The sequence below is a fragment of the Pelodiscus sinensis genome, chromosome 32 (assembly GCF_049634645.1).
Source record: "Pelodiscus sinensis isolate JC-2024 chromosome 32, ASM4963464v1, whole genome shotgun sequence".
NCBI lineage: Eukaryota > Metazoa > Chordata > Testudines > Trionychidae > Pelodiscus > Pelodiscus sinensis.
Genome location: NC_134742.1, coordinates 9,566,937 through 9,592,527, shown reverse-complemented (window position 1 = coordinate 9,592,527; position 25,591 = coordinate 9,566,937). Strand labels below are relative to the sequence as shown.

The window sequence follows — 25,591 nt, the reverse complement described above, 5'->3', positions numbered from 1 at the left end:
TATAGGAATAAGTAAATAATTTTTCCTTATTCACTGTTTCCACACCAGTCATGTTTTTATAGACCTCTATCATATTCCCCTTAGTCTCCTCTTTTCTAAGCTGAAAAGTCCAAGTCCTTTTAATCTCTCTTCATGGAGGACCCATTCCAAACCCCTAATCATTTTTTTGCCCTTTCGTGAACCTTTTCCAATGCCTGTATATCTTTTTGAGATGAGACAACCACTTCTGGACGCAGTATTCACAATGTGGGCATACCATGGTTTTATACAGGGGCAATAAGATTTTCTCTATTTTATTTTCTGTCCCTTTTTTAATTATTCCTAACATTGTTTGCACTTTTGACAGCTGCTGCACATTGAGTGGATGTTTTCAGAGAGCTATCCACAATGACTTCAAGATAATCGAGTAGTTGTAGCTAAATTAGTCCCCATCATATTGTATGTGTAGTTGGGATTATTTTTTCCAATGTGCATTACTTAACATTTATTAACATTATATGGCAACATTTCCTTTGCCGTTTTGTTGCCCAATCACTTAGTTTGATGAGATCTTTTTTAAGCTCTTCACAGTCTGCTTTGGTCTTAACTATCTTGAGCAGTTTGGTATCATCTGCAAATTTTGCCACGTTGTTTACCCCTTTTTCCAGGTCATTTATAAATAGGTTAAACAGGATTGGTTCCAGTACCCACCCTTGGGGGACACCACTAATTACCATTCTCCATTCTGAAAAAATACCATTTATTCCTATTCTTTATTTCTTTTTAACCAGTTATCAATCCAGAAGAGGATCTTCCCTCTCATCCCATAATAACTAACTTTACTTAAGAGCCTTTGGTGAGGGACCTTGTCAAAGGCTTTCTGGAAATCTAAGTACACTATATTCACTGGATCCCCCTTGTCCACGTGTTTGTTGACGCCCCCCCTCAAAGAACTGTAGAGGGGTACGTCTACACTGCAATGCTATTTTGGTAATATCCCAAAAGAGCTCTCCTGTGTCTTCACAGCAAGCTCATTATTTCGGGGTTGCTATTCTGACATCTCTGTAAACCTCATACTGCGAGGAGTAAGGGACGTTTTGGACTAGTCCTTTATTTGAGATTTGGTGCTTTGTAGACCGCGCCAAATGACTAAAATAAGCTGTTTCGAAATAGCATTGAAATAAGCAGGGCTTGACAAACTGTGGCGAAATCTACTCACCAGCCCCGCACTGCGCATGTGCAAGACCCGCATTGCGCATGCGTGCACCGCCAATAAACAGAGTGACCGGCTGAAATCTACTCGCCATAGGCGAGTAGATTCACTTATTTGTCAAGCAATTTGTGTAGCTCAAATTGTGCATCGTATTTTGAGTTACGGTGCAGTGTAGATGCACCCTGGGGGTATGTCTACACTACAAAGTTAGTTCGAACTAACGGACGTTAGTTCGAACTAACTTTAATAGGTGCTACACTAGCGCTCCGCTAGTTCGAATTTGAATCGAACTAGCGGAGCGCTTAGTTCGAACTAGGTAAACCTCATTTTACGAGGACTAACGCCTAGTTCGAACTAGCTAGTTCGAACTAAGGGCTGTGTAGCCCTTTAGTTCGAACTAGTGGGAGGCTAGCCCTCCCCAGGTTTCCCTGGTGGCCACTCTGGCCAACACCAGGGAAACTCTATGCCCCCCTCCCGGCCCCGGACCCCTTAAAGGGGCACGGGCTGGCTACGGTGCCCGTGCCAGGTGCAAGCCTGCCAGCACCCAGCTAGCAGACCCTGCACCTGGCACGGCACAGAGCCACCCACCCGATGCCCCCCAGCCCACCCCCTCTTGCCGGGACCAGGCTGGCGGCTCCCGGGAGCTTGCCCTGGACCGCAAGAGGCGGGCACCTTCCTGGGCTAGTGCGGACATCGTGGACCTCGTCCACGATCTCCGCACTAGGCACAGGAAAGTGGCTGTCTAGGGCAGGAGAGCTGCCAGCCTGGCCACCCAGGACCAGGTGTGCATGAAAATCAAGGGGGTCCACTGAGACCCCCGACACTGAGCCCTGAGCTTACAATGGCCGTACTGGGTCAGACCAAAGGTCCATCTAGCCCAGTAGCCTGTCTGCCAACAGCGGCCAACCCTAGGGACCCTGGAGGGGATGGACCGAAGACAATGACCAAGCCATTTGTCTCGTGCCATCCCTCTCCAGCCTTCCACAAACTTTGGGCAGGGACACCACTCCTACCCTCTGGCTAATAGGACTCCATGGACCCAACCTCCATCACTTTATCTCACTTCCCTTTCAACTCTGTTCTAGTTGTAGCCTTCACAGCCTCCTGCAGCAAGAAGTTCCACAGGTTAACTATTTGCTTTGTCAACAACAACAACTTTCTCTTACTAGTTTCAAGCCTGCTACCCATTCCTTTCCTTTGGTGTCCTCTAGTCCTTCTTTATGGGAACTCAGGAAGAACTTTTCTGAATGCACCCTCTCCACCCAACCCCTGCTTTTAGAGACCTCTATCCTGTCCCCCCTCCGTCTCCTCTTTTCTAAGCTGAACAGTCCCAGTCTCTGTAGCCTTTCTTCATCTGGGACCTGTTCCCAACCCCTGATCATGTTAGTTGCCCTCCCCTCTCCCAGCCTTTCTCTTCCCCTCTCCCACCTCCTTTTCCCAGTGTCCCCCAGTTTTTTTCAATAAAGACAGAGTCAATGTTGGAAGAAACGTTATCTTTATTTTGTACATCAATAAGAAGAGGGGCTAGGGAAGGGTAAGTGGAAGGAGGTGAGGGAGGAATGGGGTACGAGCCCCCGATGGGGAGGACTGGGCTGGCTCTGCGGGCTTCTGGGGGTGGAAGCTCTCCTGCAGCCCCCCAATTACTCCCTCTCCCCAGATGGCAGCCTGCGGCAAGTGCAGCTGGGCTGATGGCCGAGTGGTGTGATGTGCCCAGTGTGGGCACTCAGGGCACTCCAAGCCAGAACTTCTTTGGAAGCGGGGCACCCCTTAGAACTGTGTGTCCGGGGTGGGGGTCGGGACCCTTTAAGCGCAGCCCTCGGCTAGCCTGAGACAGCATCTCCATGCTCTAAGTCCTCCTTTTATGCCCTGCCGGCACTGCTTCCGGCCATCCTTAAGCCCTGTTCAGAGTCCACTCAATGTGGACTTACTAGTTCGAACTAGCAAAACGCTAGTTCGAACTAGTTTTTAGTTCTAGACGCGTTAGTTCGAACTAGCTTAGTTCGAATTAACTAATTCGAACTAAGTTAGTTCGAACTAGCGCTGTAGTGTAGACGTACCCTAGTAGATTAGTAAGGCATGATTTCCCTTTACAGAAACCATGCTGACTTTTCCCCCACAAATTATGTTTATCTACATGTCTGACAATTTTATTCTTTACTATAGTTTGCCCAGAATTGACATTAGACTTCCTGGTCTGTAATTGCCAGGATCACCTCTAGAGCTCTTTTTAAATATTGACATCACAGTAGCTATCTTCCAGTCATTAGCTACAGAAGTGTTGTAAAACTGACGGTTTTCCCAGCATGGTGGAGCCTAGAGCATCTGTCTGCAGGGAGGGAGCCTGAGGGAATTGAGCTGTGAAATGGACCGAACCCCCTTTGGAAACCTCCCCAGTTGCCCCTCTCACCCTGACGGGCTGAAGACTCACATCCACACTTTGCTCCAGATTGTCCCATCCTACAGGAGACAGGGCAGGGAAATGGCTGTGGTGGAGCTAGCTCAGGTAGGAGATTTTGTGGGGAGTTTCAGGGGCGTTATTGTAGAGGGGAAGAGGCAGGAAGTACACAAGGTGGGGCAGGGTGGAATAAATCTGCTGGGACTTGCTCAGCCTGGGGCCTGATTGTCTGAACAGGCCCATTGGGAAGGAGGGTGAATGTTCTCCCATTTCTGTAAGAGGAAACACCCCATGGACAGGGCTGCGGAAACTGACCAGACTCTCCATTGGTCCATCAATGGCTACTAGCCAGGATGAGCAAGGAGGGTGTCATGAGCCTCTGTTTGCCAGAAGCTGGGAATGGGTGATGGGGATGGAGCACTTGGTGATTCCCTGTTTTGGTGCCCTCTGGGGCACCTGCATTGGCCACTGTTGGAAGACAGGACACTGGGCTAGATGGACCTTTGGTCTGACCCAGTCTGGCCGGTCCCATTGTTGTTTTCTCACGCTGGAGACAGAGCTCACTAGCCAGAGGCTGCCATGAAATATGCAGGTGCTGGGATTCCTGTCCCTGTTGCATATGGAGAGCTCTGCTCCCCCCTCAGCCTGTGGCTGGCAGGTGGGTGAATGAGAAGACCCTGCCCTGCTTCATTTGCTGGGAGGCACAAGGAGCTCTCTCCCCTCTCTCTTCCCTGGAGCCTTCTCATTCTGCCCTGCCCAGAGGTGCCAGATTATGCTCCTCAGGGTCTCCTTCATTGTGAGTAGTGGGATTGTGACCTGGGCGGCAGGCACTGAGTGGGGAGTCCCTGTTGTTGCAGATGCGGGTGACCTTCGAGGAGGTGGCTGTGTATTTCACCCCGGGGCAGGGGGCGCTGCTGGACCCCGCTCAGAGAGCCCTCTACAGGGACGTCATGCAGGAGAACTACGAGACTGTGGCCTCGCTGGGTAAGGATTCCTGTGCCCTCAGCTATCAAAGCCCTGGGGCCGACATTTCTGCATCTGCTCTGTTGGGGAGTGGGGCCCACAGCCCCCGTGTGAGAGACACTTTCATCACCATGCCCCCCTTCTGGGGAACAGGGGAGTCAGACACCTAACAGACATACTAATTCATCGCTGTCTCCCCTGCTTTCACGGGGCCGAAAGCAGGGTACGGTCCTGCCTATATTATTTCTCCTACACACACCATTCTCCTACCTTCTTGGGACTGGCTCCATCCATGGGGAGGGCTCTAGATTCTGCAGGCTTGGAAATACGCAGCAAGCTCCCCAAAGCCCACAGATCATTAAATCTCCTAATGAGGGCATGACAACACCCTGTGTCACCGAGGGGTGGGGAGTCACCAGGCCCTGCACCGCCATCCACAGCCAGACGTGACTCTCAGCCAGCAGGTGGAACACAAGGCTTATTAGTTCACAGGATGTGATGTAGTGGAGGTGCTGTTACATTGACTCTTCGCTGTATTGTGTGTATACGTGTACCTCAGTTCTCCCCTCCACCCCCTTGCAGCACTCTCCGCATGAGGCGGGAGAGGCTGAGGATGACTCATTCCAGATGTGTATTGGGCCCAGATATCTGAGGGTCAGACACAGGAGGTAACAACCGAGGCTGGGAAGGATAGGCAGGACTGATTCCAGGCTGGTGGGTAGGACCTGGGAGAAGGGTCAGTCTCGGCTGAGCTAGGATGAGAGATGAGGCTTAGAGCAATAAAAGGGGCGTGAAGGCCCAGAAGCCCCTTTCCATCCCACCCTGAGGAATAATGCTGCCTGCTCTCGGGGGCCCTGTTAACATTGATCCTATGCTACACTGTGTCCCTGTGAACCAATACAACTTTCTGTTCTACCTGCTGGCTGCGAGTCACATCTGGCTGCAGATGGGGGTGCAGGGTCGGGGACCCCTGAAATGCCGTGACACAGGGACACAGCATAGAGCAGACTTTTTAGAACAGGAGTCCTTCATGGGGAGAAGGGAGCCCACAGCCAAGGGCCCTGCTCCACCATCTCTGCCCTCAAGCCTGCAAGACTCACTTTCACCCTCGACAGCTTGTCCCTGGTACAGCCAGCCCCGTCTCAAGCCTTTGTCTACCTTCCCGGGCAAAAGATGTCACCTGGTCACACACCCCTTCCAGGCTCAGATTACCATGAGCCTGGGCCATTGTGAATGTGCAGACCTGGGCATCCTCCCTCAGTGAGTCACTCCCAAAGTCCCATCCCCATCTAGATAGTGGTGCGGCACCCAGGGAAACAAAAGTACACAGGGGGTTACTGCAGGCCAATAGAAATCACATAACAAAGTAACCAGAATGAATAGAATCCCAATTTAGTGACATCCCTTACCCCCTTCCACCCGAGAAGTCTGCTGCTCTCAAGATGTCGGTGTTACCACAGTCCCATGTAGAATCAGATTGTGCTCAGGGAATGTTCCTTGTGACACATACTCTGCCCAGACTCCATGTGCCTTCACCTTGCCTGATTTCACCCCTGTGCAGGATTCTCCATTCCCAAACCTAACCTGATTGCCCAGCTGGAACAAGGGGAAGAGCCGTGGGTCCCAGATCTCCAGCCCTGCAAAGAAACTGAGATCTTGAGAGGCACCTGTACAAGTGAGTAGTCAGGGAAACTGACACAGAAACCTTCCAGCGAGTGCTCAGTTCTGCCCTGTGTCTCCCAGGCAGAGCTGCAGGTATCATCCTGGCAAATACTTGCTACAGCTCCCTTGCCATCCTGTCAGCTAGTAGGAGGTTCCTCCCTACATTTCCTTCCCTGGGAGTGTTGGGGGGGAATGTTGATACAGAATCCAATATCTGTCTCCCAAACTATTATTGTGTTGTGCTTTCTGTCTTTGCCATTCCCTTGTTGGTCCTTTGTCCCCAGCACAGACAGTGACTTCTGCCTGGATTCTCTCTCTCCCAGCAGGTGATGAGATAGTGAGGGAGAACAATGAGGAGAATCGACCACAGGAAGGTCCTGGAACTGTAGAACCACAGGGAACATTTTTGGAAGGAGCCGAAGGGGATTTTTCCCAGTGTGTAGAACAGGGGGAAACATGGGGAAATCGACACAGGGCAGAGAGGCAACTGGAGAACAATCCAAGCAGGAAAGCAGAGGAATCCATTGAATGTGGGGAACGATCCAAGGATCCTAAGGAACCTCCAGCCCAGCAGATACATTACAATGGAAAGAAACCCTATGAATGCTCAGACTGTGGGAAAAGATTCAGTGAGAAGTCAGGCCTTATTCTGCCCCAGAGAGATCACACGGGAGCAAGACTCTGCAAGTGTCTGGAGTGTGAAAAAAGTTTGATTGAACTTTCATCCTGTATTGAACATGAGATTGTCCCCATGGAAGAGAAATCCCATAAGTGCTTTGACTGCGGGAAAAGCTTCACTTTGAGATCGCACCTTATTATACATGAGAGAACCCACTCTGGAGAAAGGCCATATAGATGCTTGGAATGTGAGAAGAGTTTCAGTCAGAGGTCACACCTTATTATACATCAGAGAATCCACTCAGGAGAAAAGCCGTATAGATGCTTGGAATGTGGGAAACACTTCAGTCAGCGGTCACACCTTATTGTACATCAGAGAATCCACACAGGAGAGAGGCCATATAAATGCCATGAGTGTGGGAAAGGTTTTATTCAGCAGTCAGCCCTTATTAGACATGAGAGAACCCACACAGGAGAGAGGCCATATAAATGCCACGAATGTGGGAAAGGTTTCACTTGGCAATCGGCCCTTACTGTCCATGAGAGAACTCACACGGGAGAGAGACCATATAAATGCCATGAGTGTGGGAAAGGTTTCATTACACAATCAACCCTTACTCTCCATGAGAGAACTCACACGGGAGAGAGACCGTATAAATGCCATGAATGTGGGAAATGTTTCACTCAGCGATCAGCCCTCAGTATTCATGAGAGAACCCACACGGGAGAGAAACCATATAAGTGCTTTGACTGTGGGGAAAGCTTCATTGGGCGCTCACACCTTATTATTCATCAAAGACTGCACACAGGAGAGAGACCATATAAATGCCGTGAGTGTGGGAAAGATTTCATTATACAATCAGCCCTTACAGTCCATGAGAGAACCCACACGGGAGAGAGACCATATAAATGCCATGAATGTGGGAAAGGCTTTACTCAGCGATCAGAGCTTACTCTCCATGAGAGAACCCATACAGGAGAGAAACCATATAAGTGCTTCGACTGTGGAAAAAGCTTCAGTCAAAGTTCGCATCTTATTATCCATCAGAGACTGCATACAGGAGAGAGACCATATAAATGCCTTGACTGTGGGAAAAGCTTCAGGCAAACCTCAAATCTTATTAGACATCAGAGAGTGCATGCAGGGGGAAGGGACCATATAAATGCTGTGAGTGAGGGAAAGTTTTCACTGAGCAATCAGCCCTTACTGTCCATGAGAGAACCCATACAGGAGAGAGACGATACAGATGCCTTGACTCTGGGAAAAGGTTTAGGTGCACCTCACAACTTGTTAGACATCAGAGAATCCAAACCCGTCCTGCACCAGCAAATCCCTCAAGAAGAAACCTCTCAGATTTCATTAGTTAGTGCAGTGGTTCTTAATCTGGGGGTAATTACCCCTCAAGGGGTAATTTGGCATCTTTCAGAGGATAATAGTTTTAAAATACAATAGATATTCAGTTTAGTTCAACATCATGTATAAAATCACAAAATACAATAAAAATGATTAAGCTTAATTTTCTTTTTGTTAATTGCCATTTTTAAAAGGAGGGGGTATAATTTTGGTTTCTTGACTAAGCTTAAGGGGTAACAGTGCCAAAGTGGTTAAGAACCACTGAGTTAGTGTGTAAAGCAGCGGTTCCTAACCACCAGTCTGAGGGCCTGTGCCAGGCCACAAACCGCTGGCTGCCATAGCATGGCTGCTGTCAGCTTAATCTGTCTGTTCTCAGTGATTCTGGGGATGGGGCTCACCCCAGCCACCTGAGCCGCCTAACAGCGGTCAGCTTCAACTCCAGCAGCCGTGGCAGGTGATTTTGCCTGGCAGCAGGACTGGAGCTGAAACGGTGGCAGGAAGAAGTGGAGCAAGAGGTACTTCCCTCCCTTCCCCCCAGGTAAGATGGTGGCCCAGTAGAGAATCCACACTCCAGACCGCTTCTACCCAGGGAGCCGTGAGATGCACTTGGCGGGGGGGGGAGGGCGCATGAAGGAGGAGGGAGAGTGCACACTGCCAACAGCCGCTCCCCCTGCTTGCATGGAAGTAACAGCCATGCTCCCTATAGGGGACAACCTCATTTTGGGTAGTGCGGGGGTGGGTGCAAAGGGCGTGTTGAGTGAGAGTGTGGTAGGATCACAGGGCAAAAGTGTATTGGTATGGGCTGTAGGGGTCAGAGGTTAAAGGGGCAAAGTGCATGGGGCATAGGTGGGGGTCAAAGGGTGTTAGGCACTGGGGAGCAAGGAGGTGGGCTAGGGCTAGCGTTTAAGGGGGGGCTAGGGCTGAGGGAGGGTGGGGTTAGAGGTCAAAGGGCAAGAGGGGTGGGTTACAGTGGGTCAGTGGTTATGAATCAGTCACAGCGCACCTCATGCTTCTGTCTCAAGGGGCAGCTGATCTGAGGGCGTCTGAGCATCTTAAGTGGTGTCAGAGCTTGTGGAACAGGCAGAGGCAGGATCAGGGTTTGGCACAACAGGCAGTGATGGCGTTTGTGGAGTAAGGGGCACCAGGGTAATGGGGCAGGATCAGGGAGAACCGGGAGTTGTGGGGCACAATCTGGGGAAATGGGAGGTTGTCAATTTAAGTCGGGGTCGCTGGGACACAGTGTGCCGAGGTTTGTAGTGACAGTGGATGCAGGACAGGCTCCAGGCAAGACAGAGGTGGGTGACAAAAGGAAGTTGACAGCAGGGAATGTTGGGAAGTGGGAGACGGTGGGCAATGATGTGACAGGCTTGGCAAGACGGACTTGTGAGGTAATGGGGTTAGTGGGATACAGAGGGTATCAGATGATGGGCTTGGCAGGTTTATTAATACAGAGACACAGAGTACCAAGGATGGCTGGATATGGGGTCAGAGGTTCTGGGGTTGGAAGTAGAAGGATGTGCAGTGACAAGATGGGGTCAGTGGGTGAGTGGTTTGGCAGGCAGGTAACATTTTAATAGAATATTTGCATATTCATTATTCACATAATGAACATGCAAATCTGCAAAGAAAATGTTACCCGTCTGCCAAAAGTTTGTGAATGGGTTTGCCTGTTCACAGTATAAAAAAAGGTTAGGAACCACTGTCTCAGGGATTCTCGCCACTTGGCAGCCACCCATGTTTGAATGCTGCTCCCTGGCAGGTGCCTGGAGGATGTTTGGGCTGGGGGGTGCAAAGTGCCAGGCTGAGCGAGGTCAGGGGTGGGGACAGGAGTCTCTTTGTTCCTCCTTCGTAAATAAAGCAGATTGTTCGTTTCTCCCACTCCTGGTGTCCTTTGTTTTGCATTAATGGGCTCCCACCATCACATGGCTGCTGCTGGGGAACCCCAACTGGGACCCTCTCTCCTGGAGGTCACGGCTTGGGCCATTCCATGCAGGAATTCCCCTGTGTGGGGGAAGCAAGGGTGTTGCTATGGTGTCCCTGAGAACATTCAGCGCACTCGTCTGCTCACCCAGGAGGCAGCAGCTCAGAGTTCATTTCTCCTTCCTCTCTTGGGTGGGGACACGGCTCTGAGCAAGGGTCTCCCGTCTCTCAGGGGAGCTTTGACCAGTGAGCTGGGCCAGGGCTTGGCAGAAATCTCTCCCAGAGACTCGCAGGCTGGAGAGATGTTTGTTGGGCAGCATTTTGTGAATGTCGATGGATTTAAACGATTTCCTCAAGTGGTGGGTTTGAAGCTTTTGTTTAACATTTTTCTCTATTCAGATGTTCACAGGTGTAAGGAATTAGTGGGAAGGGGTGGCTGTTAGCCAATGGGGAGGAACAAATAATGATTTACTGACAATCGATACCAGTCTTGTCTTCAAGTTGTCATTGTCAAGTCCAAGTCGAGTCTCGAGTCCCTAAAGTCACTTTCGAGTCAAGTCCCAAGTCGAGTCTCAAGTCTTAATTTTAAAAATGTCAAGTCACTTTTGTACAAGCCATCAATATCGGCATTTTTGGACAATTTTATCAGCAAGTCAATTTAACAAAATTAGCAAGTCTCAAGTCGAGTCTCAAGTCACAAACAATGAACTCAAGTCGAGTCACCTAGGCGACTTAAGTTGGACTCAAGTTCAAGTCATGAGACTCGAGTCAACAACTCACAAAGCTTTATAGCTCTAGATGGATGTAACTATAGAAAGCAAAGAGGCCGCAGGGCCGGGCTGGCCGCCACTTCCCACAGCTCCCATTGGCTGGGAACAGGGAAACCAGGGTCACTGGGAGTTTCAGGCAACACCACACAATGGCTGGTGGCTGCACTCAGATTGCCCTGATGGGCTGCCTGCCAGCTGCAGGCGACTCACCACTGCTCTCGGGGTGTGAACTTTTGTGCCCTCTGGACTCTGCTTGGAGAAGGAGGACACCAATCGCACAACAGTGTGAGGAGCAACCCTCCAGCTTCCCTCCCCCTGGCTGCCTTGCCATGGTGGGCAGAAGCCAGGTTGACACGGAACTAGGAGGTACCCCGGCATGTAGCAGGGGGCTGTGGGTCAGGAATGAGGGGCACAATGGGGCTGGGATGGCAGGGAAGTAGCACCAGGTCTGTTGATACTAAGGTCTAGCCACCAAAATTTCTCCCCACACTGCTGGGCCCCGTCCACTTCAGCTATTAGGCCAGCCTGGGACATAAGGCAGGAATGGGCTGAGGAAGCAAGTCACACTGGCTGCGTCTAGACTGGCAAGTTTTTCCACAAAAGCAGCTGTTTTTGCGGAAAAACTTGCCAGCTGTCTACACTGGCCACTTGATTTTGCGCAAAAGCACTGACGTTCTACTCTCCGAAATCAGTGCTGCTTGCGCAAATGCTTTGACGTTCCCGTTTGGGCAAAAGCCCTTTTCTGGAAATGCTTTTGCACAAAAGGGCCAGTGTAGACAGCTGAAAACTGTTTTGCGCAAAAAAGCCCCGATGGTGAACATGGCAATCAGGGCTTTCTTGCACAAAACCGTGTCTAGATTGGCACGGATGCTTTTCCGCAAATGCTTTTAACAGAAAAACTTTTCCGTTAAAAGCATTTGCGGAAAATCATGCCAGTCTAGACGCAGCCACTATGAATTATAGGCTAAAAGGGTTTGGTTGTAAACACCAAAGTAGCTCAGTGAGGGGAGTATTGCAGTGAAGCTCAGAAAGTTCCTGGTTCAATTCTGGGCTTTGGCATTTGTCCATGTTCAGTGATGTGCTCTTTGTTTCTGGGTGGCATCTTTGTGTGATACAAGTTTTCTGTCTTGGTCTCCACAGTACAGGCAGAGAGTGTGAGCTTCTGCCTACCCATGGCCCCCGCTGGCTTTCCCTTCCTCTCTTGCCCTTTCTCAGCAAGGGAATGAAAAAGCCACTCTCTGTGATGGGAACCCCAGGGGGTCACCTGATACCACTGCACCCCCTGGATTCCCCAGCGGGTCACGAACTCTCACAATGCCTTGGCGGTGACCACAAGCAGCCCCCTCCAGGTGCTGTCTCTCAACACAACTCCAGGTGGAGCCCTTACCCCCCCAGCTAGATGCATGAGTCTCCCCACAGCAACTCATAAATCCCAGCAAGGCACCAGCCAGATCCCACAGCTCACAGCACAGTCCCTCCCGGATATGCCCTCTAATTGAGTCATTGATTCCCCACAGCACCAATCACCCAGCGGTGAGAGCTGAGTGGAGGGAGGAAGAAATGTGGGGGAGGGAGGCCCCCTGACTACTTAAAGAGGGAGGAATCTGCCTTCCCCAAGTGATCATGCATAAGTATTATCAACATTGCAGAGGCAGCTACATATGTTGTGACCGAGAAAGTCTGGAGCTGGTCTCTGCATCTCCCCTGGCAGGAAGGACAAGGGTTGAGGGGTGCACAGGGAAGGGCAGGAGGAGACAAAAGGGCCCCAAATTGTCTCATCCCTGGCAATCTCCAGCAGGGGGGCAGGTCAGCACCCCCCCCCCCCCCCCACTGTTCTGTGAGCAATGCTCGATAATTCTCCCTCCCCAATGCAGACTTGAACCTTTAGAAAGGAGGGTCTGTGGAGCACAGAATGAACATGCGTCAGAGGGACTCAGGCTCTAGGAAGCAATGGCTGGGCAGGACTCTTGGTTCTGCCTGAGAGATCCTGGCACAGGAGCAGGTGGGGGAAGACAGGAGGGTAGATTTGTGGATTTTGACAGACACTTTGGTGAGGAGATAAGCACTGAAGGGAGCATTTTAACTCCTCTTTCCCTCCATGACCTCTGGGCTGGAATTTCAGCTTCTGTAAGCCAAGGCTGTGTCTACACTGGCGCGATCTCACGCAAAAGCGGCTGCTCTTGCGCAAAAACTTGCTGCCTGTCTACACTGGCCACGTGTTCTTGCGCAAGTAAACTGACGTTCTAATGTATGAAATCAGGGCTTCTTGCACCAGAACTCTGATGCTCCCGCTCAGGAATAAGCCCTCTTGTGCAAGAGCTCTTCTAGAAAAGGCCTGTGTAGACAGGTAACATTCATTTCTTGCGCAAGAAAGCCCTATGGTTAAAATGGCCATCGGAGCTTTCTTGCGCAAGAGAGCGTCTACATTGGCACGGACGCTCTTGCGCAAAAGCACATGCCAGTGTAGACGCTCTCTTGTGCAACTACTTTAACGCAAGAACTCTTGCACTAAAGAGTTTTTGTGCAAGATCACGCCAGTGTAGACATAGCCCAAGTGTATAGGCAAAACCATTGGGTTAATGAAAGCCAGGTTCTAAGTGAGACTTGAACTCATAACCCCAACATATTTCTGCAGAGTATTGCTCAAAAAGTACTATGGGTTGACCAGTTGCACCATTAGAATGCCTCTACTGCTTTTCTCCAGGGTCAATAGGCAGACACCACCAAGGCTTGACTCTAAACAGCTCCAGGTAGAGCCCAGAGAGGGTAGAGAGCAGTGTTGGTACCTGGCGGTGGTGGCCGGGGGTTCTTCTTAAAGGTTACAGGCACTGTCTGAAGCTCCATTGTCTTATGACAGAGCTGATCACTCAATGTGGGTCTAACCATCAGTCCTGCTTTGGGACATGTCTCTGTTGCAAGAAACTGCCCCATCTGCACTAGCAGTGAGGCTCCCTCCCTGCCAGCACAAATCACTGAGGTTACGGCTACAGGGCTGTTTTTTTGCAGAAGAGGGTATGCAAATTGCACTCTCATTTGCATATCTTCCGATTCTTTCTGTGGAAGAGTTTTGCTGATACAAAACTTTATATAGACAGGGCCATTTGTTGGAAAACCCCCCTTTTTTTGCAAGACGGCTTAGTCCTTGAAAATCGAGGTGTATAGGTTCTTGCGAAAAAGGGTTTTTTTTCCCCTACAAATGGCCACGCTTACACAGAGCTTTTTATTGGCAAAACCTCTTCCGCAAAAAGAACTGGAAGAAGATCTGCAAATGAGAGTGTGATTTTCATATCCTCTTCTGCAAAAAAACCCCTGCAGTGTAGCCATAGCCTGAGAGCTGAGTGAAGGGGAGGGAGGCAGGACCAGGGGGGAGAAGGCACCATGACTATAAAGAGGCGCTGCCTTAACACTTTTCAATGACTGTAAGGATGAGTTATGGGGGGAAGGGGATGGAAAACAGTGAGCAGGAAGCAGAGTTTTAGGGTGCGTCTAGACTGGCAAGATTTTGCGCAAAAACGACTGCTTTTGCGCAAAAACTTGCCAGCTGTCTACACTGGCAGCTTGAATTTCCGCAAGAGCACTGACATCCTACTGTCTGAAGTCAGTGTTTCTTGTGGAAATACTATGCTGCTCTCGTTCGGGCAAAAGTCCTTTTGCTCAAAGCTTTTGTGCAAAAAGGCCAGTGTAGACAGCTCAGATTTGTTTGGCGCAAAAAAGCCCCGATCGCGAAAATGGCCATCGGGGCTTTTTTGCGGAAAAGCGTCCGTGCCAATCTAGATGCTCTTTTCTGCAAATGCTTTTAACGGAAAACTTTTCTGTTAAAAGCATTTGCGGAAAATCATGCCAGTCTAGACGTAGCCAGGTGGTACCCTGGCTCCTTTGGCCTCAGCCGCCAGCCAGTGTCTTGGGCCTCGCTCGGTTCTGCCACTGGCAGGAGACACAGATTATAGGAGTCGGGGGGTTTCTTTGATGCAAACTTTATTACTTACAAACAACACTGGCACATTTCTGTGCCCTGAACAGGGTAGAAACAAATGCAAGTCAGCAACTTCCCAAACAGGTTGTTTCCTCCATATCCAAGTGATACTGTCTGACCCAGGATCCCCACAGTCCACCCACCTCTAGTGTCAGGAGAATTCGTGACGTCAGCTTGGGATCCGCCCCTTCCCCCCCCACCCACAGAGTTCCAGAACCTCGGTAGAATTCTGCGGTAGAATGTGGCCGAGGCCGGAGACTGTGTTGCCTCACCCCCTCCTTCTCTCGTAAGTGAGGTCCTGCCTGTGACCCATCTGCGAGCCGTGGCCGTTATGGGGTCCCTCTGGCCCTCCACCTGGCTTAGGCCAAGCTCCAGATGGCCTCAGAGCAGCCGCCAGCCCATGTCCCAACTCCTTGGAGTGCACCACTCAGGTGGCGTGGCCAGGGCTCTTCAGGGTAACCTGAGCTCAATGGCGGGGACTTCTGGCTTGGCCAGGGCCTTGGGGGGAAAAAGGAGCAGGGGTGGGGTCCCTGGGAGGGGCCAGCACCGGGAAGAGTCTGGTGCCCTCGGCAGGAGCTGCACTGATCAGCTGCCCCACCACAAAGTGCAGCCATCCCCCCGCCCTCCCCCCAGCAAGGATCATAGCTGTAGGGTCAACACGGCATCTACTCCCAAACTATCCCCATGTGAAGACATAGAAAGGCCTGGCCATCCCATTTCTTCAAGTGGGCAGGTCATGTCTCCCGGGCCTCTATCCCGAGCCCTTGGGTCTCCTCACTGGCCAGTGGGTTAGATTTAGGGCCGTGGGCACCGTGGGTGCTGTCAGTTGGGTTGGTAACTTCAGCTACAATCTCAGAAAAAAAGTTTTAACTGGAATCTTCTCCTCATTTAAAGACAATCTCCACTGGAAACCTCACCCCGTCTGAACGTTCCTAGGGAATTTTCTCTTGCTCCTTCCAGTGCAGAGGGCAGAGTGTCTGGGTGGGAGGAAAGGATCAGAGAGGTGAGATTACAGGCTCTTGTAACAGGGTCGCCACTTCACACTGCTAGAACTGCGTTAATTATGGTAGGCCAACAAAGACAGAAAGAGAGACAGACAAGGGCTACGTCTAGACTGGTATGATTTTCCGGAAATGCTTTTAACGGAAAACTTTTCCGTTAAAAGCATTTCCGGAAAATCATGCCAGTCTAGACGTAGCCCCCATTTTCACGATCGGGGCTTTTTTGCACAAAACAAATCTCAGCTGTCTACACTGGCCCTTTTGCGCAAAAGTTTTGTGGAAAAGGGACTTTTGCCCGAACAGGAGCAGCACAGTATTTCTGCAAAAAGCACTGATTTCTTACAGTAGAAAGTCAGTGCTTTTGCAGAAATTCAAGCGGCCAATGTAGACAGCTGGCAAGTTTTTCCGGAAAAGCGACTGATTTTCCGGAAAAAGTGGCCAGTTGAGACACAGCCAGAGAGAGAGACACACACACGCACGTATTTAATAACCAAAGATTCCTGGGTCCTTTGTGCAATATTCTAGACTAGAAGAATTACCCGGTGTAGCTCAGGTCCTTAACTCTTCGTTTTTGTGAAGTTTTTTTAGATGCAATGAAAACATTCCTGGTCCATTTGAATCATTGCTCTGGGGTGGTGCTGTGCATGAGGGGTTCAGTATGGAGGCTGGCCTGGAGGGAGAGGACAACCCCAGCCCCCTCTCACTGCAGCTTTGAGCCAGGGGAGAAGCCCCTCTCCATGGCCGCTGCCGCCTCGGTGCACATCCCCCAGTTGGGGCAGGTCCAGCCAGAGCGAGGAAACAGCAAACTATGCACTTTCTCCCTGCTCCCTGATGAGGGGGAACAGCCAGAAATGTTCCTGTACAAGTCGGGGATACGGGGAGCTTGAGCCTGGTCCTCCCTAAATTGCACTGGGATGGTGGCAGTCTCGGGTTTGGAACGCTCCTGGAGTGGGGGCCATGCCCTCAGCCAGCCCCCTTCACCTGCCTGGTGAGTCTCTCTGTTTTCTGGTGTTATGAGAAGCCATCCCCTTCTGGGCACATCCCATTGTCCTGGCACAACCAAACCCTGACCGTACTTGAAGTGATGACAAGAGGAAGCTGTGCACCGAATTGGCTGGTTCTAGCTCTTACCGTTTAGAAGGGGCTCTGTCACAGGCTGGGTGCAGGTCTAAGAAATGGCCTTTAATTGACGGCTTGTCGTTCAAGTCATTCAAGAGCCGCCATGTATGGAGGGCAAAGGAGTTGGTAGCCCGCCCTAAAGTTTGAACCCCTACATTTCATGCTTGAGATCTGCTTAAAACACAAACCCTCCAGAGGCAGCTCTGAGCTGTCACAGAGTTCAGGACTTCCAGCTTCACCTTTGGGGCAGGGGGCTTGTTTATAAACAGAGGGAGGCAGGGGGCCCAGACCCTCTGAGAACCAAGCCCTGGGGCCTAAAGGTCAGCACCCAAACTAGACTGTCACTTCCCCCTCCTCGATCCCTTCTAGGTACCTTTGAATTCCCTCAGACTCTCCAACAGCGCAGTAATTTTATGGGAGAAACCACTGACGCGCTCGTCCAGGTCAGGAGGAATCTCCACCGGCTGCTGGAACTGCCCCGTCTCACACCTGGAGAGAAACAATGTCACATGGTGACACTGCATTGAGTGACTCAGTTATTAAGTCACTTCAGTCTCATTTCTCAGATGGACCCGGAGCTGGGATCCCTTTCTCCCATGGCTGTGACATGTTCCCCTCAACAGACCTATTAAGATCCTTAAAATCTGGCCCGGAGAGACCGGTTCTGGGGACAAAAGGGAAATTGAGACTCCACAGTCAATCCACTCCTTGGCCTCCAGACTCAGCGGGACAGGAGGTTCCCAGGTGAGGGGCTGTAGGAATCTGCCCCCTAGGACTCAAACTGAGACACCAGCGCCCCCCTCCCCAGCTCATTCCACACAGCTCTCCAAACAGCCCTCGGGTGGGAAAGACTCTTGATTCCTGCTGCCCTGGGCTGAACGGTGCCCAACGCCCAGCAGTGACAGGCCCGTGTTCCACCCCCACAGTCCCCAGGGAGCCAGTCCCCAGGGAGGCGACAGCTCTAGGAAACTCCTGAGGTCAGACTGTGCCTCTGAATGGAGAATTCCAGAGTCTGCTGTGCCAGGGTGAGACCCTCAGGTTGAAGCTGATCAGGGAGATTTGTGGCCAGCCTGTGCCCTTCCTCCTCACATCTGGCTGTAGAGCCGTGGGGGGATGTGGTGCTCACATCAGCTCCAAGCTCCTTCCCAGAGTTGGGCAGCGTGAGGGGGGTGAGGGAGCCACCTACCTGCTCAAGGTGCTTCTGGCATCCTGCAGGAGAGAAAGAAAAAAAATTTCAGCCCCATCAGACACACAAAGGATTTACAAATATGTGATCACCTGAGCGAATGGGGCTTGGCCATCTCTACTATCCCTGTGCCTGTAGCTCTGCAAAGCACAACAGTCACTCACATGTCAGCAATGCACTCGCCCAGTTACACCCAGATCTGACGGCTGTGACCCTAGTGTTTGTGATTCAGGAGCCTCCCTTCCCTGTGCGTGGAGCTGGGATGTTTCTCCCTCAGTCTCACCTGCAGGAATTCACACGCTGGCTGCTGACACTTCCCCTCCAGCTCCCCGATCAGCTCGCTGAGACCGGAAATCTGTGCGGAGAGTTTCCTGACTGTGTCAGCCTGGAGCTTCACAATATCCTCCTCCAGTTTCTCTAGCTCAGCCAGCAGGAGTCGCTGTTGTTCCTCCAGGAACTGCCGCAGCTGCTGAAATTCGGCCACGACCTTCTGCCACTCGGCTTGTGTCAGTTTCTGGATGGAAACAGGGAAAGGGCTGCTCAGGGGCATGGATGGAGCCCGGGGCCCTTTCTTGGGGAGCTGAGTGCGCAGCAGGGACAACTTGGAAACCCTCAAATTTCTGACATTTGACTCAACCCCCTGGGTTCAAGGCAGAGGAGTCTCCCAGCTTCTCCTTCGGCCCCTGTGTCCCTCTGAAAGGGACAGTTCCCTGACTGTCATGGGCAGAGTGTTCTGTTTTTCACGGGCACTGGGAATTCAGACCCAGAGCAGCAGGAGGCAGGACTCAGCCCCAGCCTGACAGAGAGAGCAAGGCAGAAAACAGAAACAAACCTGTTAAAGCACGAAGTGACCAGACTCAGCCGACAGCCCTTCACAGGGACATTCGGCTCCCTTGGGGAGGTTTTCTGAGAAAGTCACAGGGGCTGCACATTAACTCATCCCGACATGGAAGCTCAGGGCCCGTCCACACATGGATGTAACCCAGCAATCCATGATCCAGGAGAAACACAAACAAGCCCGACCTCAGCAAGGCCACAGAGGAGTCTGCCTCCTAACCCTGCCCTCCCATTGCCCGTCCCTGCCACGCTGTGTCTAGACTGGCAAGTTTTTCCGCAAAATCATCTGATTTTGCAGAAAAACTTGCCAGCTGTCTACTCTGGCCGCTTGAATTTCCGCAAGAACACTGACGATCTCATGGAAGATCGTCAGCGTTCTTGCAGAAATACTGTGCTGCTTCCGTTCAGTGAAAAGCCCTCTTGCGCAAATCATTTGCGTAAGAGGGCCAGTGTAGACAGCACAGTACTGTTTTGCGCAAGAAAGCCCCGATGGCTAAAATGGCGATCACGGCTTTTTTGAGGAAAACTGCGTCTAGATTGGCCACGGACGCTTTTCCGCAAAAAGTGCTTTTGTGGAAAAGCGTCCTGCCAATCTAGACGTGCTTTTCCGAAAATGCTTTTAACGGAAAACTGTTCCGTTAAAAGCATTTCCGGAAAATCATGCCAGTGTAGACGTAGCCTCAGTGTATACCCACAGGCACCTACCAGATACTCCTGGCTTCTCCCCTCTCCGGTCGCTTTCCATCCCAGCAGCTTTTCTCTTTCTTCTCTGAGAGTCTTCAAATGGGCCTCAAACTTTTCCTGAGCAAACAGAAATGAACACCAGGGGAAACTCTATGAGATGTTGGGAGCCTGTTTGTCTGCCTTGAAGCTGCACAGTCCGGCTGTGTCTACACTGGCATGAATTTCCGGAAATGCTTAAAACGGAACACTTTTCCGTTATAAGTATTTCCGGAAAAAGAGCGTCTACACTGGCAGGCTGCTTTTCCGGAAAAGCCCTTTTTCCGGAAAAGTGTCTGTGGCCAATGTAGACACACTTTTCCGGAAAAAAGCCCCGATCGTCATTTTCGCGATCGGGGCTTTTTTCCGGAAAAGACTACTGTGCTGTCTACACTGGCCCGTTTCTGGAACAGTTTTCCGGAAAAAGGACTTTTGCCCGAGCGGGAACAGCATAGTTCTTCCGGAAAAGCAGCAGATTTCTTACAGTAAATCGTCACTGCTTTTCCGGAAATTCAAGTGGCCAGTGTAGACAGCTCGCAGCTTATACTGGAAATAAGTGGCCCAGTGTAGACACAGCCTCCCAGTTTGGTGGGGGTCTGTCCCTGTCCAGTAGGGACGCAGCCCTGGACGTGGCTTTCTCCATTGAAAAAGCAACAGGAGGAGACTGCGGATGCAGCAGGACACCTGTGAGAGTCGGGGGAGGGAGGATTGGTGGTGGAAAATTCATAAAGAATGATGCAGGTGGGCATTAGGGAGGTAAAAAGGGTTTAAAATACTAATCATGTACCCAATTACAATTTAATTAGTTACAATATTTTTCAACCTGCCCACAGGCATTGGTCAGCAGAGGATGTGGGCACGGTTCTCGCACAGGGACTGCCGGGAGTGGCTACAAGGGCGGCTGGCAGGTGGGGACTCCAGCAGCTGCGGATTGACATTAGCTGCCAGGGGCCAGTGGGCACAGCCGGGGCAGCAGGGAGTTTTCCTGGTGACTGGCACCGATAAGCATTAGCTCATCAGTTAACCAGTTTGAACTCTTGCGCTAACCCAGTCTGATCCCAGTGGTACCTGGCATGACCCTGCACTGCCTGGTGCCCAATTGTGGGTGGACTCAAGGCACTCGGGGTCCCCCCCAGCATCCAGCCCACTGATTGCCTCTAGTGCCGGCTGCAACGTCTGAGTTTGACCCCTCATGGAGCAGCCCAGGAGCTCAGCATCACAGGGGGAAACCTCCTCTCCCTGCTTAGCCTGGGGCTTTATCATGGCATCTTTCCCCCCTAAGGGCCACGCTTCATCACTGTTCAGTGATGCTGAGGGGCGAGGGGAGTGCAACCTAGTGGTTAGGGCCTTAGACTGACCCTGGAGAGACCGGTGTTCTGCGCTAAACTCAAGTGCTGACGTGCTTGGTGACCACGAGCAACTTGCTGCCCCACTTTCCCTTCCCACTGTTTGTCTAACTGGACTGTGACCTGCTCAGGGCAGGGACCGTCCCTTGCTGGGTGCTGTGCAGGGCCCAGATGCCATGTGGGTCCTGTAAGGCATATGATGGATTATTACTGCTGTTCATCCAGTCAGTAACAGCTTGTAACCACCCCTTCTCCAGTCGGAGGGCAGCTCACTTGCATAGACTGGCCTGCAGCATCTGTGAGCTAAACTCTCTGTTAACATCTTCCCTTGTGTAAAAACTCCTCCTGACACCTGTGAGGGCTGGGTCTCAGGATTTAGACCGCCAGAGAAATCTGTAAAGACTTGATGTAAGTTGCCACACAGCCAGAGCGTTTATTTTTTTACAGCATCTCTCCTACCAGGAAGGCTTCACAGACCTGTGTCACACCTGTGCCAGGTAACAGTCAGTGAAATGAGCCTGTAATTAAAACCCCAAGTTATTTCCCATTACATTGAACAGCAACTCTGTACCTTGTACTCCTGGGCAGCTGGGCACCACTCCTGTATGAGCACCACCGTGTTAGCATGGTGAACCTGGGATTTGTTGCACACCACACAGATGGGGGTTTGATCTTCCTCACAAAATAGTTTCAGCGCCTCCTGGTGCTCCCCACATGCCCCATCCCCTTCTGCTCCCTGCACTGCCTGCAAACTCAGCCGCTTGGCTATCTCTACGATGTTTGCCAGCTGCCTGTTGGGCCAGAGGCATCTCTGTTGCACGGTTTTTCTGCACTGAGGGCAGGAGGCGGCTGTGTCTGGATCCTCCCAGTGCCGGCTGATGCAGGCCTGGCAGAAACTGTGCCCACATTCCAGAGTGACAGGGGCTGTGAAATACTCCAGGCATATGGGACATGTCACTTCAGTCTGGAGACTTTTCACGGGACTCTCTGCGGCCATGGCTTCTTCTGGGCTGGGTCACAAGGTTACTTTAATTTTCCCGAGTTCAGCAATGATGGGGCAGGTCCGAAGAGGGTGAGGGGCAGGAGGTGATGTACCAGCACTGATTAAAAAAATCAAAATTAAAAGCCGAAAAACCCCAAAGCCTTGCTCACCCATTGCCCATGCCAGGGCCCCCTGCTCATCCTGTGCTCAAATCCCTCTGTGTCCTCTCTCACAGCATCCCTGTGTGCCCCCTCCATCCAGCTCCCCTCTCAGCCACCCCCCACCTCAGCCCAGTGTGAGCCTCAGGAAGCAGCAACAGCCAAAGCAACAGGGGCTGAATTTTCATAAATTCCACACTGCCACCACGGCGCTTCCAAGGGGCAGCGCTGCATGGAGCCCCCGTGGGGTCAGCTAGGGACTCCCGCTCCTCCCAGGCTCCGTGCAGCGCTGCCCCGTGGAAACGCCGCTGCAGCATTTCAAAGGGGAGGCACCTGATGAATCGGGATTCAATTTTATTAATGGCAGGATTAAAATTTTTAATCGCTTGACGGTCCTAATCTAAATTTAACTAGTCACAACCCCTCCCCCCAACCTGGGGGGCCTCCCCCCCACAAGCCAGCTGAGCCAGTCCCCCCCCAACTTCCCCAAGCTGAGCTGCAGACCCTCAGCCCTGCCGCTCTCTGTCCCCCCCCCACAGCCTGTGACCCCGTCTCCCCCCCCCTGCACGTGCCAGGCGAGCAGGGCAGGAGCTGGTCAATGGATCCTGAGCTGCTGCAGCTACTGCCCCCCCCCAAACTCCAACCCCCCCCCTCCCACGCAGGGACCCGGGCGCGTGGGAGGGGGGAGGGGGCGGGCACCCAGCAGCCGCCACCCCGCGCCCAAGGCGGCCCCGGACCTGAGCCCGGGGACTCCGCAGCCGCCACGTGGGTCGCAGCGAGCACGAGGAGCGGAGGCCGCAGGAGCCACGAGCGCCAAAGCCGAAGCCGCGCAGGCTCGGAGCGGGCGGCGGCCAATCAGGCGCCGCAGAAGGCATCGAACCCGCCCGCCCGCCAACCACAGCGAGGGGCTACGCAGAAGCCCCGCCCCCCCGGGCAGCCCCAGGCCGCGCCCTGGCGCCGCGCGAAGCTGGGAGTCTCCCCCCCCCCCCTTCTCTGGAACGTTGCAGCCCGCAGGGCGCTGGCCCACGTGCTGGGCGCGTCCCCCATCGGGAGGCTCCCAAGGGGCAGAGTCTGTGGCTAAGCAGGGACAGCGCGGGCCGAGGGGGGGGGGGGGGGTTGCAGGCAGATGTGCAGAGACCCAGACGGGCTCAGCTGGCTGCTCTTTTGGAGCATTTTTTCCCAGTATTGCTTGAGTCACATTGTCACAATTGCTCAAACATCTGGCCTTCAGCGTTTCTGTCCAGTTGTTTCCCATTTAAAATGTCACAGTTGCGGCCTCACCAACTTTCTGGTGGGGCTAAAGATATTTGTGGGGTCTGTCGAAGCCCCGGCTCCTGGAAGCTTGGGAGGAGCGGAGACCCTCAGCTTGTGGTTTCTAGCTAAAGGGAGTCTCCAGATATCTTTTTTGCAAGGAAAAAAAACTATTTTTTTCACCCCAGGGCAGTCTAAAGTGCAGAGATACCAAAGAACAAGTAAGAGATTAGCAATATCTACCAGCCCTTGTAATTAAAACTCATGATTTGGGAGGTAGGCCAGTCTTACAATATTTAAATACCTGGTGTTAGCTGTATGGTGCCAGGAAGAATTCAGACCTTAATCCGTAGAGTGGAAGAACAGGGCTCTACTGTACCCTCTCTCCCAGCATTTGTAATGACTTCAAGTGATACATTTCTATCACTATTCCAAGTGATAGGACATCTCATATTACATACACACTACTGCTAGCAACATTCGGGGGCTATGTCCATACTGCATCCCTCGTCCGCAAAAGCCTATGCAAATGAAGTGTGGATTAGCATATTGCTATGCTTCATTTGCATAATTAATTAGTTTTTTTGTGTGTGCCAAAACCCCCCTCTTGTGCAAGAGCCATTCTTCCTGAAAAAATGAGGAACAGTTCTTGTGCAAGAGGGTTTTTTTGCGCAAAAAGGCACTGTGTAGATGGTGCCTTTTTGTGCAAAAACCTCTCCTAATTAATTATGCAAATGAAGCGCGGCAATATGCTAACCCATGCTTCATTTGCATAGGACTTTGTGGGAGGGAAGCTGTGTAGATATAGCCACAGATTCTCACAGCTCCCCCGCCATAGGGCAGGTAAGGAAGGATTGTTACACCCAATTGACCGGGAGAAACCAAGGCTGAGAAAAGCAAAGGGCCTTATCTGACGTCACACAGCCAGTCAGGGGCAGCGCTAGGAACAGGACCCAGAAGTCCTGACTTTCAAACTCACCATCAGTCTGGAGTTTCACACCCTGACTGATTAGAATAAAGTGACATCAAATGAGCTGCAGGGAGAAAAAGCAAGGAGGCTGGAGGAGAGGTGTGAGGGAAGGGGGAAGACCCTCCCCTCCCCGAAGGTGCAGGGATAAGGGAGGCTTTATCTACACTGGCAGGTTCTTATGCAAGAATGGCTGTTCTTCTGCAGAGCATCCACACTGCCTGCTCTTGTGCAAGAAGTCTATGTCTACACTGCTTTTGCAGAAGAAGGCAGTGTTGACGTGCAGCAGGGTTTTTTGCATGAGAAAGCTCTATGGCTAAAATGGCCATCAGAAGCTTCTTGCGCAAGAAAGTGTCCACACTGCCATGGGCACTCTTGCGCAAAAGCACAGCTTGCATATGGCAGTGTGGATGTGCTCTTGCACAAGACTTCTTGTGCAAAAAGCTGCCACTGTAGACATAGCTGAAAATTTACAATATGGGATCGGAAGAGAGGGCTTCTTGTGCAAGAGCTATGCTCTTTTTTAACAGGTGTAAGCCCTCTCGCACAGGAGCTCATGCGCAAGAAGGCAGTGTGGACGTGTGGCAGAAGTTTCTTGCACAAGAAAGCCCTATGGCTAAAATGTCCATCAGAGCTTTCTTGCACAAGAGAGCATCCATACTGCCATGGATGCTCTGTGCAAAAGCACATGGCAGTGTGGACGTGTTCTTGTGCGAGTGTTCTTGCGCAGGAACTCTTGCACAAGATGTTTTTGCGCAAGAACCTGCCAGTGTAGACATAGTGGCTGTGTCTACATTGGCACCCCTTTCCGGAAAAGGGATGCTAATGACACACTTCGGAATTGCAAATCCGCGGGGGATTTAAATATCCCCCGCGGCATTTGCATTTACATGGCTGCCGCTTTTTTCCGGCTCGGGGTTTTGACGGAGAAAAGCGCCAGCGTAGACGCGATTTTCCGGAAAATAAGCCCTTTTCCGGAACATCCCTTATTCCTACTTTCAAAGAAACTTCTGCCACGCGTCCACACTGCCTTCTTGTGCAAGAGCTCCCTCCCACAAAGTCCTATGCAAATGAAGCATGGGTTAGCATATTGCTGTACTTCATTTGCATAATTAATTAGGAGAGGTTTTTGCGCAAAAAGGCACCATCTACACAGTGCCTTTTTGCGCAAAAAAAC

General features: G+C 51.6%; 2 protein-coding genes across 3 annotated transcripts in view; one reads left to right on the top strand and one right to left on the bottom strand.

The window, feature by feature from the left end:
- The window catches only part of LOC102452245 (uncharacterized), a 505,721-nt gene that overhangs the window by 454,913 nt on the left and 25,217 nt on the right, over window positions 1-25,591 (top strand). The window contains 4 exon segments of the mRNA XM_075914136.1: window positions 4,445-4,571; window positions 6,112-6,225; window positions 6,536-7,983; window positions 7,986-7,998. Of these exon segments, the coding sequence (XP_075770251.1) occupies window positions 4,445-4,571; window positions 6,112-6,225; window positions 6,536-7,983; window positions 7,986-7,998 (1,702 nt within the window).
- Window positions 15,086-23,080, bottom strand: LOC106731695 (zinc finger protein RFP-like). Of its 2 annotated transcripts, XM_075914099.1 has the most exons (7): window positions 22,934-23,080; window positions 21,628-22,156; window positions 19,696-19,791; window positions 18,437-18,667; window positions 18,154-18,176; window positions 17,341-17,456; window positions 15,086-15,824 (listed from the first exon to the last, which is right to left on the bottom strand). In XM_075914099.1, exons 2-7 carry the CDS (start codon window positions 22,051-22,053, stop codon window positions 15,736-15,738), a joined length of 981 nt encoding a protein of 326 aa, XP_075770214.1. In that variant the 5' UTR covers window positions 22,054-22,156; window positions 22,934-23,080; the 3' UTR covers window positions 15,086-15,735. The 2 variants fall into 2 exon arrangements, with proteins under 2 accessions (XP_075770214.1, XP_075770215.1); XM_075914100.1 differs by lacking the exon at window positions 22,934-23,080 and having other exon boundaries at window positions 21,628-22,296.

What these genes read in the sequence shown, in the direction of transcription:
- LOC106731695 (XM_075914099.1), bottom strand. Translation starts at nt 22,053, where the DNA reads ATGGCCGCAGAGAGTCCCGTGAAAAGTCTCCAGACTGAAGTGACATGT. An exon ending in GCCAGAAGCACCTTGAGCAG is followed by an intron (nt 17,457 to 18,153) that starts GTAGGTGGCTCC and finishes GTTTCTCTCCAG; the next exon opens with GTGTGAGACGGGGCAGTTCC. An exon ending in GAGTCTGAGGGAATTCAAAG is followed by an intron (nt 15,825 to 17,340) that starts GTACCTAGAAGG and finishes CCTCCCACCCAG; the next exon opens with ACACTCTGCCCTCTGCACTG.